At 36.7% G+C, this 14,017-nt stretch overlaps 2 protein-coding genes across 2 annotated transcripts; one reads left to right on the top strand and one right to left on the bottom strand.

Annotated features, from left to right (window-relative positions):
* Positions 1-359: 359 nt before the first annotated feature.
* LOC122315151 (ankyrin repeat-containing protein At5g02620-like) lies at positions 360-2,740 on the top strand. The gene is made up of 3 exons (XM_043130930.1): positions 360-827; positions 1,565-1,620; positions 2,271-2,740. Exons 1-3 carry the CDS (start codon positions 443-445, stop codon positions 2,337-2,339), a joined length of 510 nt encoding a protein of 169 aa, XP_042986864.1. The 5' UTR covers positions 360-442; the 3' UTR covers positions 2,340-2,740.
* Positions 2,741-11,237: 8,497 nt separating this feature from the next.
* Positions 11,238-12,659, bottom strand: LOC122316176. Its single transcript, XM_043132710.1, has one exon. It carries the CDS (start codon positions 12,657-12,659, stop codon positions 11,238-11,240), a length of 1,422 nt encoding a protein of 473 aa, XP_042988644.1.
* Between the last annotated feature and the right edge of the window lie 1,358 nt (positions 12,660-14,017).

Genomic DNA, 14,017 nt, shown 5'->3' with positions numbered 1-14,017 from the left:
ATACAAGAAATTTAACTAACTTATTACATCAACTAACTTAACTGTCACATAACAGTTTCTTTATCTGACTTTAGCATTTTAGCTTCACATGGCTTTAACTCTAATGCTTCAATTTGCTCTTGTATATTCCAACTGTAATTCAAGCATCCGACGTAAAATAGTACTCGCATTTTGATCGTTTTATAACCATAATGGATCTCACAAACAGTGATATATATAATAATATTAGAACTCAAATAACAATAAATTAAAAGGTAGAAATCAACACTAAAGCATATTTTGATACATTCTATTCATGACTTTTGTCGAGCTAAATCGAACCATTGTGATATGGTTTTTTGTCTCTCCCGTAGAGTTTCTGCCGAAGGCAATCAAAAAATGGTCATCTTTGGCCTCTGAAGCTGATGACATTGGGTGGACTCCTCTTCACTATGCTTCATACATGGACAATGTGGAAGCCATTGAACTGTTATTGAAAGCTGATCGTTCCGCAGCATACAAAAAGGACAAGGAAGGGATGTCTGCCCTCCACATTTCGGCCGAGAGAGGCCACTTCAATGTAACCAGAAAACTAATTTCAGAATTGCCAAGTACATGCGAATTGTTGGACAATAAAGGACGCACGCCTCTTCATCTAGCTGTGAAAAATGGAAAAAACATCCAGGCTGTGAAATTTATGCTGCACTCACTACCTGTAGATCTCATAAATAAGCGAGACAGCAGTGGCAACACACCTATGCATTTGGCCAGCATCAATGTAGGACCTCAAATGGCATGGGTGCTGTCACGTGATAAAAAAGTGGACACAGGGGCTATCAACAAGGAAGGCCTAACTAGGGGTGAGCATCGGCCGGTCCGGACCGGCAAAACCGACCGGACCGGCACTATTTGGACCGAACCGGACCGGACCGAATTGGGTCCGGTCCGGTCCGGTCCCATTTTTAAGGGACCGAAAAGATTCGGTCCGGTCCCGGTCCGGGAGTTTTTCACCCCGGACCGGACCGAATAGAAAAAAAAAAAATATTATTTATATATATTATTTATATAATAGTATTAGCATATTACTAATATATATAATAGTATACTATATGTATATATATTAAATATATTACAATATAATTACATAAATATTAAAAAAAATGTCATTAAATATTAGCATATTATATAAATATATAGTTATCACTATTACTATTATTACATATAGTTATTAGTTATAGTATAGTTATTATTACATATATTTATTAGTTATAGTATTATTACTAATAGACTAATAGTATTAGCATATTACTAATATATATATAATACTATATGTATATATATTAAATATATTACAATATAATTACATAAATATTAAAAAAAATGTCATTAGATAAAAAAAAAAAAAAAAAAAAAAAAAAAAAAAAAAAAAATCAACCTTGGACCGAATGGACCGACCGGACCGAATAGGACCGGACCGGACCGGTCCTGATGGAGTTCGGTCTGGTCCAGGGTTGGAAAACCCTGGACCGAATAGGTCCGGTCCGGTCCACAAAACCTCCCCGGACCGGACCGAACTCACCCCTAAGCCTAACGCCCATCGACATTCTTAGATCAAGAATAAAGCTTAAAGGGTTTGAAAAGGTATGATCGATATTGGATGTGGCTTAGATTAAATTCTTCTTATAACTTAGATCTGTTGCATATGAGACACGTATCCTATCCTATACATCTCATATCTGACCCATCCACCCCTAACCTTCACCCATATATATATATATATATATATAATATTATATATGAGAAGGGCTAGATTTTAAAGAAACTCGCAAAAGTAAACTAATAAATCAAATTGAGTTGACCTGATATATTAGATCTATATTTCAATTAAAAGAACTTTAAAATATTATATATAATATCATATCAAGTTATGTTAATTTATGATTTTATTTTTATAAAATCCCTCCATAGATAAAGAATTATAAATATAATTATATATATGTGCATGGTACTAGTTATTAGTTAAAAAAAGTACAAAGTTTTTTCCATGTGAAAAATTATTTAAAAAAGAATTCTATAGATAAAGAATTCTCGTGATAATTCTCGTGGGCCTATTTGATTACATAAATGAGATGAGATGAGATGCTTTTTTAAAATTTGAATAAAATATTATTATAATATAATTTTTTAATGTTAGTTTTGTTTTGTGATTTGAAAAAGTTGAATTGTTTATTATATTTTGTGTGAGAATTGTAAAAGTTGTAATGATGAGATGAAATGAAATGTGTTGGCGGGTTTTGCTATTCATTATGGGCAGGTCTCCAATAATGTTGCTGAGGGGAGAGCTTTACTGGATGGGTTAAAGTTGGCACAACAGTTGGGTATTCAAGACATCTTGGTGGAGTCCGATTCAGAAGTTATTGTGAAATGGATTCAGGCTGGTAAATGCAGTTTATGGTATTTGTGGGATTTTTGGGATGACATCCAGAGTTTGTTTGTTGATTTACAGTGTTCCATCCAGCATATTTTTAGAAAAGCAAACATGGTTGCAGACTATCTTGGCAAAGAGGGGGCTTTTAATAGAGGTAAGTTTTTCACAGGGTTGGCCCTTGATAGGGGAATCCTTCGTGGGTTAGTACGTACGGATATGTGGGGTCTTCCTTATATTAGGATGTAATTGTGCTCTCCTTTATGTTGTTAGCACTTTCTTTGTTTTGTTTTCCTTTGATCACAGGGGTTTTTTGGTTTTTTTTGTTTATTTTTTGTAAAATCCCTGTTGATAGTGATATAACCACGGTTTTCCTCCGCCATATGTGAGGGCTTTCTTAATAAACTTGGGACGGGGCTGCTATGTGGGTGGCTACTGGCTATTTTAAAAACTACATAAACTTCATAAACTACAATTATCCACAAGTCACGTTGTCTTCATAATATTAGTTTAATAAAGTAAAACAATGATCGGCCAATCCAAACATGAAAGTAATCATTACAACATAATACTAATAGTAATACAGGGATAGGCCCCTGATATATATATACATATATATATATATTTATATATCTTTTCCCTTCTATATTAATCATAAAGCACAGGCACAACAAGAAAAAGCGTTTTTTCCCAAAGAGGTATGTTGTGGGCAAAACTATGCATTTCGTGGGAAAAATGCTGTCCTCACAAATTTCTCCCGTGGGAAGTTCGTGGCATATAAGTTGCCGAAAAAGGTATTATATCCCACGAAAACTTTACTTCGTGGCAAATAGATACTTTTCTTCACGGTGCATTCCGTGACAAGAGCCTTCACGAACTCGTGGCAAAAGGCAATTCAATTTATTAATTGCTCATGGGAATTGGATACTTCCCATGAGAGAAGTTTGTGGTTATTAGTATTACCCACGAACACTATCCGTGGGTAATTTTTGGACCCTCACGTCTGTACTACATGTCGTATGTTTTTTCCCTACCAAAATTTGCCCTTGGAAAATGTGTAAAGGCCATGAATAAAACTCGTGGAAAATATGAATTAATATTTTCAGGTTTTCATTATTCGCCACTCACGATACTCGTGGAGAAAAATATAATCTCCACGAGCATGTGTACGTCGGGAATTTGGATATTAAAGGGTATTTCCCGAATTTTTTGCGCATGAGGCGTAATTAATTTACATGAAGGTTCTTCGTGGCAAATAGCTTTAATTTATAATAAACAAGATTATCTTTTTCCACCAATGTTGTTCCCTGGGTAAAAGTGTAAACATTGTAGGTGCCACTAAGAGGCCAGGTCCCGTAGATAATGGAATTGAAAGCCTCATAACATTTGGCAACTTCAGGTACATTACTTTAGGTAAAAACCTGTTTCTTCTACTTCAATTTGGTGAGATTATGGCACATATACTACAAAATACAGTCCGATATATACAAATAACACAATCCCATAATTCAAGTTATGAATAAACATTCTTACTATTCCACTGTCCATTTACAACATGTTGGAAATACATTACAAAATGTTTACCAAATGGGAAGGACAAGAGGGCCGTGATTAGCATTTTGGCATATACTACATTCCATACAACAGAAACTTGAACCCATATTACAATGTTATTTACTTTCCCCCTCACACAACTTGGCTCAACATAATCTATCCATAATAGCATCATCAACATTCTGTGAACCTGATCTTCCCAGCTGAACAAATGACCTTGTTTCCTCTTGTCCACACATAAAAGATACTTGAGAAGAACCTGAATAAACATGTGTACAAATAGACTAGACTTAGCTATCAATAATCTTAGATTCACATTTCTTCAACAAATCTCAATGAATGCAACCTAGCCATAGCTATTGTGGTGTATATATATATACATCTTAGTATAATATATACTACCCCGAGATTTACAATATTTGGACCTCATGCATGTATATGGTAGTACATACATCAAGTTAAAGACTGGAAACCTACAATATTGAATGAATTTTCCATAACCATCATTGGGAAAATAAAACTGAGTTTATATTACCAACTCCATCCAATACATTTTTTCCATAGAAACTGTCACATTTTTATGATCATGTTATGTCACTTCCTGTAAACATGGTATACATTAAAGTACAAAACCATGTAGATGCCATATATAAGCTAGACATTCAAATCTCTAACCCTCAATGTATGTGCATGTTGTGTAAAGGCCAACTCAGAACATACCATACTCAACAATTAATTTTGACACAATGTTACAATTATACAAGTGCTCCTGATCATAAGCTCCACCCCATTGAAAACTTCATTCTTTTGGTATCTATCACAATACCAAAAGAAGCAACCAATCCATTTTCAGATTTCACCAATAATTCTAAACATGTATTCTTGTCCTTTTTCTCCCTCATATCCTATATACTTCTCATTTGAAAATATTTCATTAGATAAACACCCTGGTAACTGACCTAAGTAACAAAAATCCTTCAGGCTTGGCTGTGTCTAACACCATTAGATTCGACTCCTGACCAGACATTTTCTTGTATATTAACAACTGAACAATTGTATCCCAACTCTCCAACAAATGGTGCCTGCAGTATGATTTTCCCTATTCTTTTCCTGTCCCACAATCTTGAAGGTACAGAACTTCAATGATTGCGAGAGTTATTAAATATATAACTTACAATCATCTACCATTGCCTAATCTAGGAGAATGCTGTATTTTCACCCTCAGTTATCAAAACTCCCTAGGTTCTGCACAATCCTCATTTTAACTTTAACAAAACCAGATTACCACCAGTTCATGATCAATTTTAATCTAAATTCATATCAGCACATTGCCATCTTATTATAATCCAGATGTGAAGATGTATGATAGAAGAATTATGAAAAACATTGTTTGGAATTATACTACCAGCCATGTGTATATTTTAATACACTTGGCTACAGCTATGATCAATAAAATTAAGGTACATTTGTTTGCATCCAGCTATTTATTCTCCCAAATTGCCCAGTCAAGTATGGATCTATTCACATATTATAAACAAACCTATATTATGCATGAAGAGATAGGTATAACAACATCTTGATATTAAGCTTATTCAATAAACACTAGTTATCAGAAAGAAACTATTTACCGGCACATAACCATTCTGCACATATCCAGTAATGCGTTGATAAATTCCATATTTGGTCATTTCCGTTTCAACTGTGACCCTTCAGTTGCCTTCCATCACATAACTGGAGTGTTTTTTAACCCTAATGGAGGCAGCTACCTTAATGCTCAACCATTGTAACCCTGCAATAAAAAAATACAAAGAAGTTCAACTTCCCGGATATGTTTCTTGAGTCAGATAATTAGCTTTTCAAAACTGCGCTACAAACCAGTAGGTAATAAGATCATATATGAAAGTGACTGACTCACATTCTCAAAAAAATTGGACAGTTGCTTGAGTATCACCAAACCTGTAAAAGCTACTTCCAACTAGATTTAATAGTTATATATAGAGTAAACACAAAATAATGCTGATAAAATGCTATAAAACCCGACCCTTTCAATGCCAAAACACCCCAACCTTCCCATACAACCCATCAAAAAAGTTGGCATAAGTAAAACTGCCATCTCCCTATGGGGAACACAAAACACAAAATATCCCAAAACTGGCCGTGATCCAAAAAAGTTAGAACCAACTAAGAGATGCCTAAGCATCTCCTTGAGTCTCTTGTTGAGACTCCCTACTTGTCCCCAACTGTGATGATATCATATTCAGTTGTTTGTCATGCTCAGAAAAAGCATTTCTAAGAGCAGCCATATCACCCAAAATTCTCTCTAGTTGTGTCTTGTAATTGTCTGCACTATTCTTGATCCTTTCATTCTCCTCGGCCAAACGTATAAATGCCTTGTTCTTTTTCAGCGAAGGGCTGGGATCTGGAATGACTGAGTGGCCTAGCCCTTGTGCATAGCCTGATTTGAATCCTAACACCTCTTTGAAAACCTCGGCTGCAGCTTCATCGCCATTTTCTTCTGATTCTGCCTCATTCAACCGCTCTATCATAAGATTCTAAATTTCCACAAACAAAATTATTCAAACATTTCAGTGTATGAGGAATCAAACACGGATGTCATTAACTGAAAATAACACAGGATAAGTTAACTCACATAATTATGTTCAGCTGCAGCATTGATCCATTTACCCTTCTCCCTTGACCAATGTGTTTCTTTGTAAAATGCTATCATATTCGGTGCCTCCCCACTCTTCATGAACAAAATATATGTTAATTTTAGCTCAAGTACGGATTTACAAAATTACACAAAATTACATACGTGTAGGTAATGCATGCCACATGCATCCCAGCCCTCAACATTTGTCATTCAAATGTTAAATTTTTTTGCATGCCAATTGTGGCCCACGTGTACAGACATTATGGGAATGTACTCTTGCATGGTCCATTTCACATTTGTACCATAGTAGAACCCAATTAACATGAATTGGGCCTATTGTTTTGGACACTATATGCATAATGGTAACAATAGTTTCCATTTTCCCATTATAAATACAGGCCTGAACACGAATAACATTCTAAACTCTTACCTGTGTTCTTGTTTACGCATGCCCCATTGATTATATAGTCTTGCCCTGTTATTTGCATATGGTTTGATTACGTTCATGATCTCTGTGTATACAATGTTAAAGGATTGATTACGTTGGACATTCCCCCGTATACAGTGGAAACATATGCATTAGGGCATAAATATATTAATTCCCTTCTTAATTCTTTAAAAACTTATCAATATAAGTTTTGTTGGCCATTCCTAAGTTAATAACGCTGTTATATAATCTGTCGAAATATACTGAACAAATCTAGCTGAAAGTTCACATATTAAAAACTCCTCTTCCTCATTATCATTTATGTTGAAATGGCGATAATGATTGGATCATTACCTCCAACATTTATTGGGATATTATGAATGTTAAAAACAAGTACTTTTCTTGCCCAACATTCTGTACAAAGTTTACTGCCACTGCAATATTGTTTGTGGATGTAAGTTATTCATATCTTATTTGCATCACAAGCCAAACCAATGTGATCTCTTCATCATACCTGTATTGTTTTATGCATACTTAGTAACCTCCCTTTCATGCACTTTTACTAATGTTCAGCTTAGAATATTCATACTAGCCTCTTCACAAAATTATATCACTCTGCCAAATTATTTGTTGCACAGTTCCAATTCAGCCTTATTCCATAAATCAGTACGTCATTTACAATTATGCTGAACCATTCTTGAATGAGTTTGATGCTCTGCTTTGGCGTTGGTGACATAATGTGCCAAATATACCTTGCTTCATGCACTTTTAGTTATAATCATTTGGATTATATTCCATTCTGAAAAGCAGTGTTTGAATATGTCATACTTACAACAAATATGCCGTTAAGATATTTGCTGGTCCTTTATATATGTTTGATTGAGTGGCTGGTGTATGGTGAACTATATAGGATGATGATCAATAGGAGTCTCTTTCTTGTTAGTTGGGTGTTGATATGCTTTCAGCCATATTTGTATATGGCTGCTCCCCCATAAGCCATTCATGACACCGTGGTAATCATATTCCAAGGTGTAAATTAAAGTGTTTGCCTAGTTACATCAGCTAGGGATTAATGTAACTAATCCCTTCTGCGTTGTATCACATTCATTAATTCAATGCTTGGGAGTATGATTCATATCATTTAGCTACCCCAACATATCCTCTGCCAATATTGCTAACTACTGGGACAAAGTGGGGCTATATTAAGGAGAATTGAAATATATGTATGTTAATTTACCTGTAACACCCATACCAGTAGGTAAAATCCCTTCATACTAATAGGGACATTTTAGGTGATATAAAATCTTCCAAAATATACTCATGCATACTGCCACTACACACTACTTGACGACAACCTTATATCAACTAAATATCCTGGGCAGAAAGCTAAACAGTTTTCAGTACATGAAATATACTGTTACATAAGTACCATAATTAGACTACAGATTGCTTATAGTTCAATATCAGGTACGTCATAAACAGGCAGATCATTACAAAACCCACAAAATGCATCACCACATAATATGCAAATCAGTGTAACATGAGCATTTAATATATCACAAAAGTCAGCCTTAAATGCATATTGTAAACCAACTGAATAACAAAATGACCTCACATGCTGAACCACATTATCATTTGTCTACTCCCTTGACACATGCATTGTTGAAGTGTGGAGATGGAAGGGCACAAGTTGAAATACCTCACGCATTGTCTGCAAGGATAATCATTTACACCAAGTCAGGCCACAATATAAATCATCCTAAGTTAATATATACATGTTTGGTTTTTATGGAAATACTTAATATTTAACATAATAAGAAAGTTGAATATGTGATAAGGTATTGCTTTAATCAACTGAAATACATGTCTGGTCGAGTTAAACTCTCTGAACTCTTTAACTTAATGAAAGCAATCAGATGTTAAGTGACCAACCACATTCACAAGAATTATATAGTATATAATTCTTTCCACAAGTGCATGCTGTTTATAACTGGAAATCAAGTGTCATATTTAGTACCATCATTATCCCCGTCATCTATGTTCTCCATCCAAAAAATCATTGTTCTGCACGTCATCATTATCAGTGTCCTCATCATCACTTCCTGGGGATAATTGTGATCTAGATATGGTTGATCGATCAACCTGTAATTGCTCTTCCCCAACCCGGGTCAATGGATTGAGAAATCCATCATTTTCATCAACAGGACCATAGTTCGCAGCATCAGTGTCACTATCGTCTTCTGCGTCAACAGTGGAGGAATCATCATCATCATCATCATCATGGAATTCTGATGATTTATGCCCAATATTGTAAACATTCCTAGTTGATATCTTGTGTACTGCATGCCAACTTCCCCCCAAAGTTGGGTCCTTAATGTAAAACACTTGCAATGCTTGGGAGGCTAGGGCGAACGGCTCATCTTTATACCATTGCCTCGAAGTATTGACACTTGTGAAATGATCCCCAACTTGTATCCCTCTTCTCTTGTCGCCAATGTCCCACCAATCACATTTGAACAAGAAGCACTTACGCCAACCCATGTAGCGTAATTCTATGACCTCTGTCAACTGGTCGTAGTAGTCAACAGGGTTACCTTGATGGTTGCCATAAACAACAACCCCACTGTTTTGGGTGAGTCGACGCGTTTCGAGGTTCTTCGAGTGAAACCGAATTCCATTCATGATACAGCCATGGTATGATGCGACCAGTGGATCTGGTCCACATGCTAATGCATATATGTCATCTGTCACCTCGGGAGGAGTCATTGCATGCAACTCCGCAATCTACATTGAAATTAGACAAATGACTTCAGAATCATGTTCATGCTCCTTTTCCATTAAAGGGTATTGTTTATATTTAAATAAGGGAAATCTTACGCGTGCTCTGAACCATGATGGGAATTGACTTTGGTGCCTATGCTCGAAGTTACTCAAGCCCTCTTCCTTCATCTTGTTATAATGGTCACTACAAAAACCAAAATCGACATTAAGTTATTCCATCACAATAAAAGACAATTCCAAGTTAATAACATCACGAGGGTGCACTTACTCTATATAGTGCTCAATCTCCGGGCAATTATTAAGCACGTACCACTCAGCCTTGGACAACACGGTATCAGGCAATACAGATATTTTTGCCCCACCTAATGGGTGAACCTTTTGGGAGAAAACAGATAAACTTGGCTGTTGGGAGCATAAACCAACATCAATGTTCCTTTCCTCTCGGTTATGTCTAGTCTCGATATCATTAAGGTACATAGAGCAAAATGTCAAGCACTCTACGTGAACATATGCTTCAGCAATGGATCCTTCTGGACGAGCTCTATTGCGAACGTACCTCTTGAACTTACCCATATACCTCTCAAAGGGGTACATCCACCTGTACTGAACAGGTCCTGCTAGCAACGCTTCATCCGGTAGATGAATAGCAAGGTGCACCATGATATCGAAAAATGCAGGTGGGAATATCATTTCCAGTTTGCAGAGAATGATGGGGATATTAAGCTGAAGCCGTTCCAACACTGTTTTATCTAGTGTTCGAGAACATAATTCTTTGAAAAACAAGCACAACTCTATTAGGGCTCGACGCACATTAGCAGGTAGGAACCCACCAATTACAACCGGCAACAAGTATTGCATGAATATATGACAATCATGGATCTTCATTCCCATTATTTTCCCGTCACTAACGTTGACACACCGGGCAATATTTGAGGCAAAAGCATCAGGGAATTTGACGTCTGCCAACCGAGCACAAAGACTCCTTCGCTCAGTTGCATTTAACACGTAACATGCACACTGCATAGAAGTACGATCACCATCATGTTGTAGATGTAACTCTTTCCTTAGTCCAAGATGTTCCAAATCCCTACGCGCATTGGCAGTGTCCTTACTTTTGCCCTCAATATCCATCAAAGTTCCCAACACATTATCACAAATGTTTTTCTCAATGTGCATGACGTCCAAGTTATGTCTTAATCCCAAGTCTAACCAGTATGGAAGCAAAAAGAAGATACTTCTTTTTGTCCAATTAAGTTCATTGGGCAAACGTTTCCTCTTCTTTGAAATAGATTTACCAAACTGCACATCTGAGACCTCATTTAATTGTTCCAATAAAGCATGTCCTGTGATCAATTTAGGTTGGAGACGGTTTTCCTCCTTACCATTAAAAGCACTTTTTTTCCGTCTCCAACTATGATCTACCTCCAACCAACGACGATGGCCCATATAACAGTGTTTTCGGCCATGAACCAACCACAATGAATCTGTTTCAGCATTACAAGTAGGGCATGCCATCTACCCTTTGTGCTCCAGCCGGAGAGATTAGCATATGCAGGGAAGTCATTAATAGTCCAGAGCAATGCCGCCCTCAACACAAAGAATTCTCGTTTGTATGCATCATATGTACGAACTCCCTCTTCCCATAATTCTATCAACTCATCTATTAGTGGACGCATGAACACGTCAATATCATTTCCCGGTGCCTTTGGTCCAGGGATTAACAAAGACATCATCAAGTACGGATCCTTCATGCATAACCAAGGAGGCAAGTTGTAAGGCACAAGTAGCACCGGCCAAATACTATACGGCTTGCTCATATTATTGAATGGGTTGAACCCATCACTCGCTAAACCAAGTCTGACATTACGAGGATCTTCAGCAAATGAGGCATGCTTCCTATCAAAGTCTTTCCAGACCTGTGAATCTGCCGGATGTCTCATGTGGGTGGTATCATCAACACGCTCTGTTTTATGCCACCTCATGACTTGGGCAGTCTTCTTTGACACAAACAATCGTTGCAACCGCGGCTTCAAAGGGAAATATCGGAGGACTTTTTTGGGTAACCTATGTTGGGTAGATGTGCTTGAGGCCCACCTAGATGCATTACATTTAGGGCACTCATCCTTCTCAGCATTCTCTTTCCAAAATAAGGCACAATCATTTGGACATACATGTATCTTTTTGTAACTAAAGCCCAAACCACGTTGTAATTGGCGAGCCTCGTTATATGAGGCAGGGAAATGTGCTTGAGGAAATGCAGCTTGCAACAGCTTGATAACCATGTCAAACGACTTCACAGTCCAACCACCAACAGTCTTTATATGAAGGAACTTGACTATGAATGATAGCTTTGAGAACTTAGAACAATTTGGATAGAGTGGCATTTTGGCATCATCTAGCAACTCATCGAAGTTAGGGGGTATTGGAGTATGAGCGGTGTGTCCTTGGGGAACTCGGTCTGCATCACCTTCTGGACTAGAGGAATTGTCCATGAAGGATCCAACACGGATGTCATCTAACATCTCGTCGACATCATCAATGTAGTCATTGTAGGAATAGTCATCAATACCCTCCTCATCCGACGATGTGGTGTATTGCAAAGTTTCCTCCTCGCCATGGAATATCCATTCCGTATAAGATGTATCTATCCCGACAATGAACAAATGATCCTCAACCATAGAGATAGGATGGAAAGATCGATTTCGGCATCGCCTACATGGACACCTAATGCAGTCTCTCCCCGGTGCATGGGCCTTCGCCATATCTATGAATTTTTTTACGCCCTCAGCATATTCGTTGGAACGCATCCTATCTTCAATATGCATCCAAGCCCTATCCATCTGGTAACGACACAAGAAATTGTACAAGTTCAGAAGGATATGAAAGAATTCTTGGTAGACTAGAGAAAGTAGGAACGATTATAATGGTTTGGGGGAGGGAAAACTCTTTCATCTCAGAAAGAGTGGCAGAAGTTCCATGCTGACTATTCAGATCACATGAAAGCCTCATATAGTTTAGTTGATGAGGTCCAATTGACTTTACCTAAGAGAATTGGTTCAGGTAAACTCAGGCTAATGAATATAGGTTTGCTTCTATGGTCATTTATTCATGGTCTAAGTTGGACAGTTTTTTATAATTGTGTGATCACATTAGCTAGGAAGTTCTATGGTGTTAAGGTAGCTAACGTGCTTACTTCTGGGCCGTCCAAATGTTTTTTTCCAATTTACATTTGAAGGTAGCACAGAGAATGTCTACCATACAAAAACATTTAATTGCGAGAGTTTGAGGAACCATATGAACTGAAATATACATTAATTTTCGGTATAAAAAGATGGTGAACGGCTTATTGCTTCCACTCAGTTCTACAGAATTGGCCCTCTAAGCTATTGGGTTTGCAAAAAATGTTTTTACTGGCTTTTTTGTATACATAGATGTATTGATGGTGTTATGACGGACTTGCATGGGGAACAGAATTTCTGTAAGGTATGACTTGTATTGTTAAACTTATGTATGAATAATCCCAATTAGAGTGTAGTGGTCCTCAATTGTTGTTGTAAGGGAGAGCAGGTATTTGATTTAAATAGATTTCATATACAATGATCAGTTTATTGTACCAACATGTCATAATAGTATCAAATACAAACTTCGACCCAAAAATGGTTAGTGTAATTGTTCAAATGGAAAAAATTAATAAAAAACTGTATTAAGGGAAAATAATAACATTACACAACATTATTGTTTTGTCTAATCCAATGTGGAGTGATGAATAGGGAGGTATTAACATTTTAATTGAAAACATGTATCTATCAACAAAATTCTGAAGATGGCTTTGAATAAACCCCATAATTAGTATGATATCATGTGAGTATATAGAGACCCAAAATTCTGAGAGCCATTCTTGGGAAACTTACACATAACTGGTGTTCTGATTAATAAAAGTATCAGAAATCTGATTATTTAAAAAGACAACCAGGTTTTTTTATATAAGCAAAACAGAGAGGTGGTTATTACATTCTACCAATGGAAGGCATCATCCCCCTCATTTCCAAACCACATACCTGAATTTGTAATAAACGATCAATTTATATATGGGGGATACATTATTAATTTAATCTAATGTCCAGAATCAGTCCATTATATGATTAAGACAAGACTGTTAAAGCAGAGAGAGGTCTGTATCACAAAACTAAATTTCGTT

This window comes from Carya illinoinensis, chromosome 7 (genome assembly GCF_018687715.1).
Source record: "Carya illinoinensis cultivar Pawnee chromosome 7, C.illinoinensisPawnee_v1, whole genome shotgun sequence".
NCBI lineage: Eukaryota > Viridiplantae > Streptophyta > Magnoliopsida > Fagales > Juglandaceae > Carya > Carya illinoinensis.
The sequence above is the reverse complement of the archived record's forward strand: the minus strand, read 5'-3'. Positions and strand labels throughout refer to the sequence as shown.